At 41.2% G+C, this 14,347-nt stretch overlaps 1 protein-coding gene across 2 annotated transcripts in view; it reads right to left on the bottom strand.

The window, feature by feature from the left end:
* Positions 1–14,347, bottom strand: part of REN (renin) — a 713,915-nt gene that overhangs the window by 533,353 nt on the left and 166,215 nt on the right. For both annotated transcript variants that reach the window (XM_073615843.1, XM_073615842.1), the window contains exon 2: positions 5,189–5,342. In XM_073615843.1, the coding sequence (XP_073471944.1) occupies positions 5,189–5,342 (154 nt within the window). The remainder of the gene's footprint in view (positions 1–5,188; positions 5,343–14,347) is intronic.

Genomic DNA, 14,347 nt, shown 5'->3' with positions numbered 1-14,347 from the left:
TGATGAATGAATTAAAAACAATAAAATTTATTGAAAGAGTAACTCCACGTTTGTTGAGAAAAAAAAATCCCCTCTGGGGGATCTATGTACATTGCAAGGATTATAACAACCTTTGTTACAGAGATGGGCCTATATGAGTCAGATTGCAAAGGGTCTTTTCCTGCTTTGGGGATAAATACTATTATAGCCTCATTCATAGATAAGGGTAAACCACCATTCTGAAGGGCATAATTCAGGGTTTTTAACAAGGCAGGTAAAAGAGTATCCCCATACATCTTATAGGTTTCAGTAGGCCGCCCATCAGCCCCATCAGTGATTTATTATTGGCCACTGTACTACCGCTAAGGAAAGTTCCTCTAGTTTTATTGGGCCGTTGAGTGCAACAAAACCCTGTCTAGAAATAAATGGAAGGGAGCACTGATCCAAATAGTGATCTGGCGCCTCCTTTGTGGGATGCACCTTGGAAGTGTATAGATCCTGAAAAAAGTGTGAAAATACTGCACCTATCTGCTCCTGGCCAGATACTGTCCCTTTGGATGACTTCTATATTGGTCGTTCCCTGTTGGGCCTTAGCTATCATTACTAGCAAGTGTCCTGTATTTTCCTCTTCATTAAAGTATCTTTGCTGCATGAAAAATCTCTTATTTACAGCTGCAGTAGTGGAAACCTTTTGATATAGAGCCTGAGAAGGAAATGATCTGAGATGTTCCCGAGGAGCGTATGTCACTGAGTCAGCCATCTGATGTGCCTAACTGTTGCCCAAGCACATATCTATACGGGAGAGACATCTATAAGACGCTGAATAGTAAGAAAAACAGTGCACGTTAGGATTTTTGTCTCTCCACACATCTCTTAAGTCTATTTCATTAAGAAATCGAGCAAAAGGGGTAGGACCTCTCTGCTGAGAATTACTGCTAGCTCTGGGATAAATCCATCTGTTTATCCATAACATTATTAAAATCCCCCAGCACCCAAATAGGGGTATTGGAGTATGAAGCTAAAAAATTGTGTTAGACATTTCAGGCTGTCAAACGAGAAGGGAGGAGAGTCGTATATATATTTGCGACAATACACAATATCCCTGACAATTTGCATAATAAGAAAATGTGTCATCTCGTCCCTAAACATCCACCAGGGAGTGCAATAACTGAAAGGAGACAGCATGTGAAATGAAAATGCTGACTCCTCTGGAGCAGGCTTTGTGAGTGGAGTGGAACTGGGTAGGGTAGCTGCAGTGTTTAAGTTCAGATGTAGTATCGGCCCGTAGATGTGTTTCCTGTAAACACACCACAGCTGGCTTGTATGCCTTCACCGTAGAGAAAAAAGCCACCCATTTCACTCCATCACCCAGCCCCCTAACATTCCACAATATCAGAGTACATACATTAGCCATAGGAAAAAAAGGGAACATAAAAAAACAAGATTGGTTAAACCCACAATTGCTTTTTTTTACCACTATTATTCCTTTATATTGGCTTTTGGAATTTACAAATGCAGAAATTTAGAAATCAGATGAAAGGTTTGGTGCTGGAAAACACTTTTTGATAGATAAAAAGTGCATTTTATTTACATCTATATAGATCAGATCAAAATGAGGGACAAATGAGGAGCAATGAGGGACAGAGGGACATTGTTCCAAATCAGTGATAGTCCCTGGAAATCAGGGACAGTTGGGAGCTATGCATGAGAATCCTGATTAATGGGACTCTCCAAATAAAGTCTGAATAAGTGGGTGATAAGAGAAAAAGACAAATCCAGTTGGATAATCATAAAAGAGTAAACCATTCTCCCTGCAACCAGCAGGGGTCAGTGGAGGCAAAGAAAAGAAAAACATCAATTTACCAGAAAAAAAACAGGAAACATAGAGCATGTCCAAGCAGGACAGTATTAAGGGTGGGGCTGGGGCCCCAACGTCACAGTTCAATGTTTGATTCAAAGGGACTTGCAAATCCAAGTCATTGGAAGAATGTAGCAGGTATAGGCTACTCAAAGACTCCTCACCCCCTTAAAGGAAAAATAAAGAGAGGAGAATACAATTTTCAAATCCTCTCCCAGCAAGAACAGGCAGTTTGACAATCAGGCCATGGATGTAGATGTTTTTTTTAAAGTGTGCTCCACACGATCCAGCCAATTGGATGCGTTAGCAGGGTTATCAAAGAATTGTGTCTCGCCATTTGCTGCAATTCAAAGTTTGGCAGGATACAACATGGCATAGGTGACATCATATCTTCTGAGACGCTTCTTCACGTTGGTAAATTTGTCCGTCGGTCGTTGAAGGTCAGCAGAGAAATCAGGGTAGAATGATATGCGCACATTGTCAAATTTCGTAAGGTTGCCTTTGGTTCTGGCCTGGTTAGAGTATAGCATCCCGATCCTTAAAATTTAGCATTTTGAAAAGGAATGGTCTAGAAGGCTTGCTAGGTTTTGACTCTCTGGGTGGGACTTTATGAGCCATCTCTATAGCAAACATAGAGTAGAAGGAGTTTTTGCCAAACGTGTTAAGGAGACAGTTTTTCTATAAACGCAACAGGATTTTTCCCCTCTGTCTTCTCCGATATTTCCACTGCATGGAAATGATTTAATCATTGTTTGTTCTCCATATCTTCCAGACGGCTGCGTGACCAGTTATGATCGATTGCATATGGCAAAACTTCTGCATGTCTTGTCTGACTAGATTCAGCAGTAATTTCACCCCTTTAATATCGGAGTTTGTAATGGATAGGTTGCATGAGGTGACCGCAGCAAAAATGTCTCTAAGGGTAGGTTCAGGGGTATTCAGGTCCTGGTCTGCTAAGTCACTGGCTGTGTCACCAGGGACTGGAATACTCACTGTGTCCCACATGGATGCAGGCTCTGAGTCCTCAAGCCAGGCAGCCTCCGGAACCTCATACAGGGGTTCCTGGTCAATGGATTTCAGGGTGAGGGATGGTGTTTTAGGGTAGTTGTCCTTCCCCAGCGTCTTAGCAAAGAGCTTCATGGCTGCTTCTTTAGCTGAACGCTGGGCCCGGGCACCATCTTGCCTCACATGGTCTGCTGCTGGCTGTGAATCTTTTCCTCCTCTCTGGGACATGTCCTCCGTGGGATCGCAGGCACTGATGGCTCGGTTATGCTGCCGGGGTCCCCACAGTGCAGATGAGGTGCAAATCATGAGTCTCAGGATGGTAAAATCAGGATGAAAGTCTGGAGTTTCGGCGGAGCGAGCACACCACGCTACCTTCTCCATAAGCCGCAAGCCACGCCCCCCAGGAAAGTGTCCTTATATTAAAAGTCAGCAGCTACAGTATTTGTAGCTTCTAACTTTTATTTATTTTTTTCCCCAGGCTGGAACACCACTTTAATCTATACCTCTTATCCTAGATTAGGGTCTGACATAAATGTTAGCATTTATGTCTGACATTACATTTATGTCAGACCCTAATCTAGGATAAGCGTCTGGTATAGATTAAGTGAATTCCTGGCTATTTTGTGTAGCACAAAAAAAAATCAATCAGAAGGAAGCAACCAGGAGTTGTCAATGTAGTCATGACTAAGCACCAGTGAGGGTGTGAAATGGTTCAATGAATGTAGTAAAAAAATAGAAAACATGTCTGGAATGGAATTGCACAGAGCAGGCCCGAACCTCCTCTTCTCGTGTCCCTCGCCTGGGCTCCTGACCCCTTCTCTGTCCATTGAAGCGGCTTCCCATGAGGGCACTTGTGCGTGCTTGCTCCTGAGCCCCGAGCGTCCATTGACACAGACAGTGGGACCCTGCCCCACCCTCAATCTCCTGTCACTAGCTTTGATTGACAGTCAGTGACGCAGAAGTGAGGGGGAGAGGAGCTGCAGACGCGCACAGTGCTGGATCGAATGAGGGCTCAGGTTAAAAAAAAGGGGAGAAGGGTGAGGGGTCAATACTGATGCCTAATTTTATTTTACCCTAATGCAAAGAATGAATTAAAGCGCAGCTGCACCCAAAAGGACAATCTCCGCTTGTCTGCCTTCCCCCCTCTGCTGCCACATTTGGCACCTTTCCAGCTGAGTTCACTGCAAAGTTCAGCCCCCCTCCTCCTTCCCCCGCATCCAGCTCATTCAGAGCACAGCGCGCTTCGTGCATGCGCAGTAGAGTACCGACTGTGAAGCCACAAGGTTCACTGCCGGATTTCCTTAGTGGTGATGGTAGCGGCAGCACCTGGATTCCGGGACAGATAAGTGTCCTAATATTATCAGTCAACAAGTACAGTATTTGTAGCTGCTGACGTTTATTTTTTTTTCTGAAGGAACCTGGAGCTCCTCTTTAAGGTAAAAAAATGTTTAGTCTTTAGAACCCCTTCAATGAATTCTCAAGCTCTTGGTTCTAATATTTCCCTTTGTGTGCTTAATTCTTGAAAATATGGTAGTTGCTCACAAATATAGGTGCTGCTGAAAACGAATAACATGATTGTGAAGAGTGGAATATTTTTATTTGGGAAGATAAAACTCCAATAAAGAGACACTGTCAATTTTTCTTTGTCCGCATCTGTTTGCTAAGTGTACATGTATTAAAAAAAAAAATCAAAATTTTTAGGTAAGTCTACAATTTTGTGCTGGGCCACATGCGGCCCCAAGGGTCACAGGCATACCTCCCAACTTTTTGAGATGGGAATGAGGAACACCTATCAGCAAAAGTATGCAGGCATAGGACACACTCCTTGCCACACCCCTTAATGGAGAATTGTACAAAAAAATAAGATTGGTTAAACCCACAAGTGCTTTTTTTTACCACTACTGTTCCTTTATATTGGCTTTTGGAATTTATAAATGCAGAAATTTAGAAATCAGATGAAAGATTTAGCGCTGGAAAACACTTTTTGATAGATAAAAAGTGCATTTTATATACAACAATATAGATCAGACCAAAATGAGGGACAAATGAGGAGCAATGAGGGACAGAGGGACATTGTTCCAAATCAGTGATAGTCCCTCGAAATCTGGGACAGTTGGGAGCTATGGCCACAGGTTGGACACCCACCCCTGATTTAGACCATAGAAAGACTTTCTAGTCATCTTGAGTGATGGTTGGCTAAGCAATACATACAGCAGTACTATATGTGCCTCTACAGAAAGTGTGATAGGACCTATTGGGAGATTGCCCAATGTACAAATTATAGACAAAAAGATAGAACACCATTACTGTTGTAAATTTATATAGCAGTAGATATTTTTTGCTCACATCCAAATAGTTGGTGAGAACTGTTGGTGCTGTTTTATTGTTCGGATCACGTTCCCATAATTGCTTCTGCATCATTTCTGGGAAAATGTCTGCTGTTTTCACCTTCATAGCTTGCAGTGTTTCTCGAATTGATGGCATTTTTCGGAGTGGAATCCTTTATCAAGGAAAAGAAAAACTTGTCAATATCCCATCCAGTGCTCCTCCTTTCTTTTGTAAATTTAAAACTAAGAATGAGCTCCGGCGTGTTTGCACACCCCACGTGCAGAGCCCGCCAGGAAGTCGGTACTGCACTGTGCTAATCACAGGCAGTGAGACATTGTCCCAATGCGCAGCTGCAGAGATCGTGAAATGTCTCACTGCCCGTGATTATTAGCGCAGTGCCGACTTCCTGGCGGGTTCTGCACATGGGGTGTGCGAACACGCCGGAGCTCATCCTTAATTAAAACAGATGCTTAAATAAAAAGGCAGTACAGTCACCTTAAAGTGGAGTTCCAGTCGTTTTTGTGTTTATTAAGTCAAAAAAAGTGTAGCTGCTGACTTTTAATAAACACACACTCACCTGTCCCATGATCCAGCGATGCGGCTGCCTAAACCCTCGGCTCTCTCCCTGCCTTTCCCCGACGCCGGCATCACAAGTGTGGGCAGCCAGCTGTGACAGCATGCTGATGACACCCAGATCTATCAATGAAAAGTGTATAAATGGTGCGCTTGTTTCAGACCCCTTACATAATATTGCACAAAAGACCAAAAAAAATGAAAAAAACATAAAAATTATAACTAAAATGTAAAGGTGTGCTTATTCCCAAAACCTAATATAATATGTGAATCAGCCAACCTGTTATGATACACTTAGAGCACTAGAAAAAAAACATTTCACCATTCATCATTATTTGCTAGTGCTTAAGCCTGTATTCAGTGTGACAAGATAACATACCGAAATTTAGTATATAAAACAAATTTCAAAAACACAGAAAAAGTATAAATAAGTGGTGGTCCTATAGTTTAAGCAGGTACTCCATCAGCCCAAAAATAGTCCCTGCTCCAATCTGTGACCAAAAAGTGCTCAATTCGTGATGCCAAAAAATTTGCCACCACCAGCCACCTTGTGTGAATTAGCCACTCATCTTCAGGATATGACCAATTTGGGTCAAGCAAAGCCTCTAATTGGTTAAATGATCTTCAATTTCTATGGGTATCCACCTGATGTGATCCGAATCACCTGCAGTCTCCGTTTGGGGGCAGCAGAGAGTCCACTACTTTATGGCTCCCGTTTGCTCAGGGCATATAAGAACATTTAATTGCGCAATATTGCTTACTAACCGATATGTGAGTGCTGCCCCATCTCTGCCAATCATATAAAATTGAAAATACTAACCACAGGGCCATCCACAACATCGCCCCCAGCTACATCACTGACCTCATTTGCAGATATCACTCAAATCCTAATCTCTGCTCCTCCAAAAACCTCCTGTTCTCTAGCTCCCATGTTACCTCCTCCCATGCTCGCCTCCAGGACTTCTCCTGAGCCTCTCCAATCCTTTCAAACTCCCTGCCCCAGTATGTCCAGGTGAGCTCCCACCCTGTCCCACTTTAGGCAATCCTTAAAAACTAATTTATACAGGGAAGCTTAACCCCACCACCACCTAAGAACTGTACTTGAGTCACCTCCATCAGATAATCCCCTGCAGCTATTACCTTTTGTACCACCTACTCCTCCCTTTAGATTGTAAGCTCCATGAGCAGGGCCCTCCTGTTCCTTCTGTATTGAACTGTATCGTAATTGTACTGTCCCCCTTTATATTGTAAAGACCTGAAGAAACTGTTGGTGCTATATAAATCCTGTACAATAATATGCCATGCTGTACGTTCCCTTTTCCACGCTGGCTGACTCCATTTTTCAGGGGCCTATTTCATATGTAATGTTGTGCATTTCCCATTTCAGACTGGTTTATTCCATTTGCAATGCTATACATCTAGTTTTCCACACCAGTTCAATACATACTGTATGTCATGCTATATGTCTCCTATACTGCATTGCCTCCTTTCATATACCATGCTGTATGTTCTGTACTTTGCACTACCTCATTCTGTATATACTTGCCATCTCATTCTTGAATTTGGAATATAGGGGTCTTATAATGTTGAGTTATATATATATATATATAGAGAGAGAGAGAGAGAGAGAGAGAGAGAGAGCTGTCACTTTAAGAATATATAATACGCTTGCTTGCGTTCTTTCTTTTTTTAGGTGCTTTTTTTTTTCTTAAGAAACAAAACTTCTGAGCCTGTGAAGACATGCACTGCTGATAAAACTAAAAGACTACTCCAAGAATAGACTTTTGTATCAAACCAGTTTAAACTGACCAAATACTGCTGAAATCTCTTTTTTGTCAGTTACATGACGTTAACACCCATTTAACTGTTAGATTGCTATTAAGAAGATATGGACTCTGATTGGACTAACCATACGATCACACCTAGAATACAGCCTAGAATACACCTAGATCTTATGCATATTCATGACTATAAATTGTTTAGCCTGAAGTAAGAGCAGAAAAACCCTTTCACTTTTTTCATATGAGCTAAGTTACTGTGTACTGTATTTCTCTATGTGGATTACACCAATTTTGAAATTCATGGGGTTGCATCCCTGGAGAATAGTGTCTGTTACTGGACTTCCATCGCTGTATATCTGAGTCAGTCCACCTCAGCTCCCATGGGCTGATATTTCGTCGGTCGGCCTCTAGCCTTCCATGCCTATGCTCAAACTCATAGGATTACTTGTAAGTAGTTTGGGGAAATCGGTATTGAACCTTATCCATCAATTGGACTGTACCAACTAATCACGGCTACAACTATTTATCATGGAGACACGCTTCAATGAATTTGGTTATCTACAATATTTACAGTATGAACCAATTATGTTTGCTTTACCATGGGAATATGAGCCAACAGTTACCCCCTTATTTTTATAATGGCATCATTACCCTCTATATCAATTGGATTTTACTAATCAACCAGGGATACCATTATTTATAATAGAGACTTGCCTTATAGTGCCTTTTATAGTATTTTCAGTATGAACTAATCATGTTATTATCTTTACTTTTGTTATATTTTATATACAATTAGGTCTCTTACAATATCTACATTATGAACTAATTATGTTATTATTTTTATTTTTGTCATATTTTATATACAATTAAACCATTTAATGCCAAATGATGTCATGTATGCTTTTAATGCAATGTTTTTGGTTCTGTTCTATTATCTTAGGTACCTGCCATATTCATTGTCATTGGGTTGTTCTCTCTCGGGGTGCATGCCTCATATAAAGTCCCACCTTTTTTCTTCGTTGTTCAAATTATCGGGCATGGAGGCGCTTGGCTCTACATACCTTGCGCCTCATATAAATTCCCACCTTGCTGCTCTGTTTTTAATTTTAAGCCAGAATAATGTTAATGTTACACAACTTGACCCAAATAACTCCTCTATTTCACTTGTTGCTGAAATAATAGAGCAGATAATAATTATTTTTGGTGGACTGCTGATGTTTTGTTTTTATGCTTGGGGTGTCAATAGATTTGAGACTTGTGAGAAGGTCTGACCAGAGGACTGTAGTGTGAGCCTATGTGGCAAGTGTAAACCTGTGTGGCAAACATAAGCCTGTAGAGTAGGCCTGTGTGGCCAAGTGTAATAAAGTGCCATTTGACGGCTACTGTGTGTGTGGCCCGGAGAAACAATTTAGGTAATGACCCAAAATTGTAGTAGAGACTCAAGAGGAGGACTCTAGGAACCTCTCAATGCCAGGAGAGGTAAACGTGGCACAAGTAAACTAAGTCCTTTGACAGAAATGACAGACAGATATGGACAGTGGTTAAAAAATGACACCAAGACTATTATAGGTTGGACTAAAAATAGACCAGATCCAATACCAGCAGAAGGAGTTTATGATGTATCAATTTGGGTCTCTGTGTATGTTAACTTCCATGGTAGAATGACAGAGTTGGATAAGGGAATTAAATGTGTACAATATTGGGTTTTTAAAAGTATGCAACGTGATGAAACTTTGACTAGCCTGTTAAGATATTTCTAATGCATATCACTGTTGGGCCTAGCAAAAGAGAATTAGACCAGACCATGCAAGTCCCAGATGTAGCAGGAGAGGCAAGAGTAAAGGGAAGGGGAAGAAAGGTAAAAAAGTAAGTGAGGATGAGGATAGTGATAGTGACCAAAAAGCTATAGTAGAGTCAAAGACCTTTCCTCTATCCAAAAGGTCACCCCAAGCTCACCCCTTAGGCTCCATGCACACTGGCTTTAAAAATGTTGCTTCTACAGGAGTTTTGTGTATTGCCTGTAGACGCAGCTGAATGTTATCCCATGTGTCCATGCACATTAGGACGTTAAAGCCTCGTACACGCGGTACGATTTTTGGCCAACCGAGCATCTGATTTTTGTCAAAAGGGCGTGTGCCAGGATCTTGTCTTGCATACTAATGTTACACAATTGTTGTGCCTCAAACATGAACGTAGTGACGTACTACGAGGAATTTCAGCTCTTGACCCTTTGGGCCCCTTCTGCTAATTTCGTGTTTGGTGAGCATTGATTCCGAACATGCGTGTTTGTACTTTCGACTTGTGTGTGACGGATTTGTCTACTGACCATACAAAAATGTGGAGCCGCTGTCCGCTGAAAATTTACTAGCCTGTCATCCAACATTTTTTGGCTGAAAGTTGGACAACAATTGTCAAGGAGCATACTAACGGTAAGATTTTAGTACAACAGTCCGTCATCAGACAATCCGCTGCCAACAATCGTACCGTGTGTACGACATTTTAAAGTCATATTTTGAGCTTAACGTTTAGAGACAGAAGAAAAAAACCCTTCTGTTTCGCGGGTGAATTGTGCATAAGAAGAAAGTCTCTGTCCAGGAATCAACTGTAACTAAAAGACTATTGACAGAAAGGCAAGTTTTTTTTAGAAGAGGGAATAAGTATGTTATCTTCATAAGTAAGTGATTTATAGAAAAATCTGAGAGGAACAGAGAATGCTCTAACTGAGGCTTCAGAAAAAGCTGAGGATGTTTTGACTATTCTAACCACTTCAGCCCTGGATGGATTTGCCCCCTTAATGATCAGAGCATTTTTTTTTACAATTTGGCACTGCACTGCTTTAACTGGTAATTGCACAGTCAGGAAATGCTGTACCCAAATTTGTGTTCTTATATTTTATATATTTTGTTATTAAAAAAATACAATAAACTCAATTTTAGTCATACATTTAGGCCAAAATACATTCAGCCACATGTCTTGGGTAAAAAAAAAAATTCAGTAAGCGTATATTTATTGGTTTGCGTCTGGAATTTACGCAGCTCTTAGTTTAAGACTGCCTATCTCATTTCTTGAGGTGCTATAATGGAAGGGCAGTAGGGATGATCCCGCAGTTCGAGTCGAACGTAAGTTTAACTCGAACATCAGGTGTTCGTTTGCTCGCAAACACACCGAACATATGGGCCTTTCATGGGAAATTTGAGCGCCGCAGAATGCCCCATAATGCACTGTGAGATTGCACAGTCTGACCTGACCTGCATACTTTGGCCAATCACAGCACACTCTGCTGCGAGAGCCATAATTGGCCAAAGGCAGGGCGCCTTTGGCCAATCATGGCTCAGGGGGACTAAGTCCACGCCCCACACTATCTAGTCTAGTATATATATAAAATAAACCATAAACAATACCGCGCTAACATAAAGGTTGATCTACTAATGATTAGCAGGGTGGAAAGAATAATAAGCTGCAATCTTAGCGTGAGGCGTGCACACAAACATATAAAGAAAAATCAAAAAAAGACTGCGCTAAAACAAAAGACAATAATCATGTGATATAACTAATCAGAACATATACAAATGTTAATAAATGAGTTATTCAAAATAAATATTTGTGAATAAAAAACAACAGAGCTTTCTTGAAAGAGTGACTGAAAAAATATATAAATCCCAAGTGGAGATACAAAAGTCCCAAATGAAGGCAAGAAAAGTGACTGGCGTCACAAAAACACACAGTCCCTGGAGCCAAGGCAAATGCAAACAGTGATCATGGACATGTAACGCAGTCCTTAGAGCCAAGGTAGATGTATTCAGTGTACATAGACGTAAGACACCCAGTGAAAAATCCTCCACCTATTAAGATGTCCGCTTACCAGAGGTAAGCTGTAAATCAGCTTAGTATTGAACCTCTCCACGGGGAAGATCTGCTCCTCAGGTCTCCAACCAAGGAAGGGGATGGCCAGGATCATACGGTGTGTTTAGCTCAATCAACACAGTAGGAGGACCCAAAAGGACAAAACAAATTCTCCATAGTGTAAAACTGTATTGCAATTTATTGAAGTAAAAAAATGGTCACACTTACATTTAAAATCAAGATATAAGGGCACATATGGTAAGAATCAGCCGGCCGGCTTGCATGCACCCGTTCAGGCGAAAAACGATGACGTCAGCGCGTCAACCTTCCGACGTACGTTTCGTCCTAATGGACGTCGTCATGGGAACTTCGTTCCCATGACGACGTCCATTAGGACGAAACGTACGTCGGAAGGTTGACGCGCTGACGTCATCGTTTTTCGCCTGAACGGGTGCATGCAAGCCGGCCGGCTGATTCTTACCATATGTGCCCTTATATCTTGATTTTAAATGTAAGTGTGACCATTTTTTTACTTCAATAAATTGCAATACAGTTTTACACTATGGAGAATTTGTTTTGTCCTTTTGGGTCCTCCTACTGTGTTGATTGAGCTAAACACACCGTATGATCCTGGCCATCCCCTTCCTTGGTTGGAGACCTGAGGAGCAGATCTTCCCCGTGGAGAGGTTCAATACTAAGCTGATTTACAGCTTACCTCTGGTAAGCGGACATCTTAATAGGTGGAGGATTTTTCACTGGGTGTCTTACGTCTATGTACACTGAATACATCTACCTTGGCTCTAAGGACTGCGTTACATGTCCATGATCACTGTTTGCATTTGCCTTGGCTCCAGGGACTGTGTGTTTTTGTGACGCCAGTCACTTTTCTTGCCTTCATTTGGGACTTTTGTATCTCCACTTGGGATTTATATATTTTTTCAGTCACTCTTTCAAGAAAGCTCTGTTGTTTTTTATTCACAAATATTTATTTTGAATAACTCATTTATTAACATTTGTATATGTTCTGATTAGTTATATCACATGATTATTGTCTTTTGTTTTAGCGCAGTCTTTTTTTGATTTTTCTAGTATATATATATATATATATATATATATATATATATATATATATATTACATGTGTGTGTGTACATATATAATGTGTGTGTGTGTATATATATATATATATATATATATATATATATACTCTGCATTTAGTGTAGACTAGATATTCAGTGTAGACTCTACATTCAGTCAGTGCAGGCAGTGTAGTATATATAACACAGTGTATTGAAGTGATTAAGGGGAACCCCGCGCCATTTTTTTTTAAATTGGTGTAGGGTTCCCCCCAAAATCCATACTAGTCCCTTCAGGTCTGGTATGGATTTAAAGGGAAACCCCATGCCAAAATTTAAAAAAAATGGTGTGGGGGTCCCCTATAAATCCATACCAGACCCTTATCCAAGTAAGAAGCCTGGCAGGCCAGGATAAACCATAAAAGGCCGCTTGCCCTCAACATGGGGAGGGTGCTTTGGGGTCAGAAGGGGTCACTCGGTTATGTCACCGGGTGGCTCCGCCCTTGCCTATATAACAGCTGTCACAGCGAAAAGGGACGCCTCCCATCGCGGTGGAGCTTTTTTTTTTTCTATTTTTCGAGTCCATCGGTGCTGTGATTGAAGATGGATGGGCATCGCGGGACACTTTTTTTTTATAAAGGAATTATCAAAAACTGTCTTTTGTGGTTTTTACTTTTTGATACTATTTTTTGGTGAATGGATAGGGGTACAATGTACCCCTTCCCATTCACATAGGGGGGGCTGGATCTGGGGGCCCCCTTGTTAAAGGGGGTTTCAAGATTCCGATATGCCCCCCACCTGCAGACCCCCACAACCACCGGACAAGGGTTGTGGGGATGAGGCCCTTGTCCCCATCAACCCCTAAGCACCCTCCACATTTTGAGGGCATGTGGCCTGTTATATCCTTCAGGCTACATGTTCGGAAAAGGGTCTGGTATAGATTTTAGGGGGGCCCCCATGCCAATTTTTTTTCAATTGTGGCGTGGAGTTCCTCTTAATATCCATACCAGACCCAAAGGGCCTAGAAAGGACTGGGGAGGAGGAGCCCACGTCGTTTTATACCTTGATTTTTATCTATATTGCTGGGACCCGGCAATGCATTACAGCCGCAAGCAAGTTTGAATTAAATTTTTTCCTTTAGAAATGCCATTTAGCAGCGGGACAGTAAAACACATCAGACAGATGCGCTACTTTACATGCAGACTAAGGGGACCCCATAGGCATGATATTTAAAGAAATTTTACATTTTTATTGTTTCACTTTAAGCACTATTAAAATCAATGCTCCTGAAAAAACGATTGTTTTTAAAACTTTTTTTGCATTGATACATGTCTGCTGGGGCAGTACCCAGGTCCCCATACACTTTTTATGGCAATAACTTGCATATAAGCCTTTAAAATGAGCAATTTTGATTTTTCATGTTTGTGTCCCATAGACTTTAGCTTTGTTCGCATATTTGCACAAATTTGTTGCCTGTTCGCATATACTCGTGCAAACCGAACCAGGAGCTGTTCAGCTCATCCCTAAAGGGCAGTACAAAACCCCCCAAATTAACCCATTTTGGAAAGTAGACACCCCAAGTAACTTGCTGAGAAGCATGTTGAGTACATTGAATATTTTATTTTTTTGTCACAAGTGATTGAAAAATGACAAAAATAAAAAAAAAGATTTTACACAAAGTTGTTACTGAAATTATATATTTGCTCAAATATGCCATGGGTATATGTGAAATTACACCCTAAATACATTCTGCTGCTTCTCCTGAGTACGGGGATACCATATGTATGGGACTTTTTGGCAGTCTAGCCGCGTACATGACTCTGAAAACCAAGCACCGCCTTCAGGCTTTCTAAGGGCGTACATTTTTTATTTTACTCCTCACTACCTATCACAGTTTTGGAGGCC

Source organism: Aquarana catesbeiana, linkage group LG02 (genome assembly GCF_042186555.1).
Source record: "Aquarana catesbeiana isolate 2022-GZ linkage group LG02, ASM4218655v1, whole genome shotgun sequence".
Classification (NCBI taxonomy): Eukaryota; Metazoa; Chordata; class Amphibia; order Anura; family Ranidae; genus Aquarana; species Aquarana catesbeiana.
Note: the sequence above shows the minus strand (reverse complement) of the source record. Positions and strands in the feature narration are given on the sequence as shown.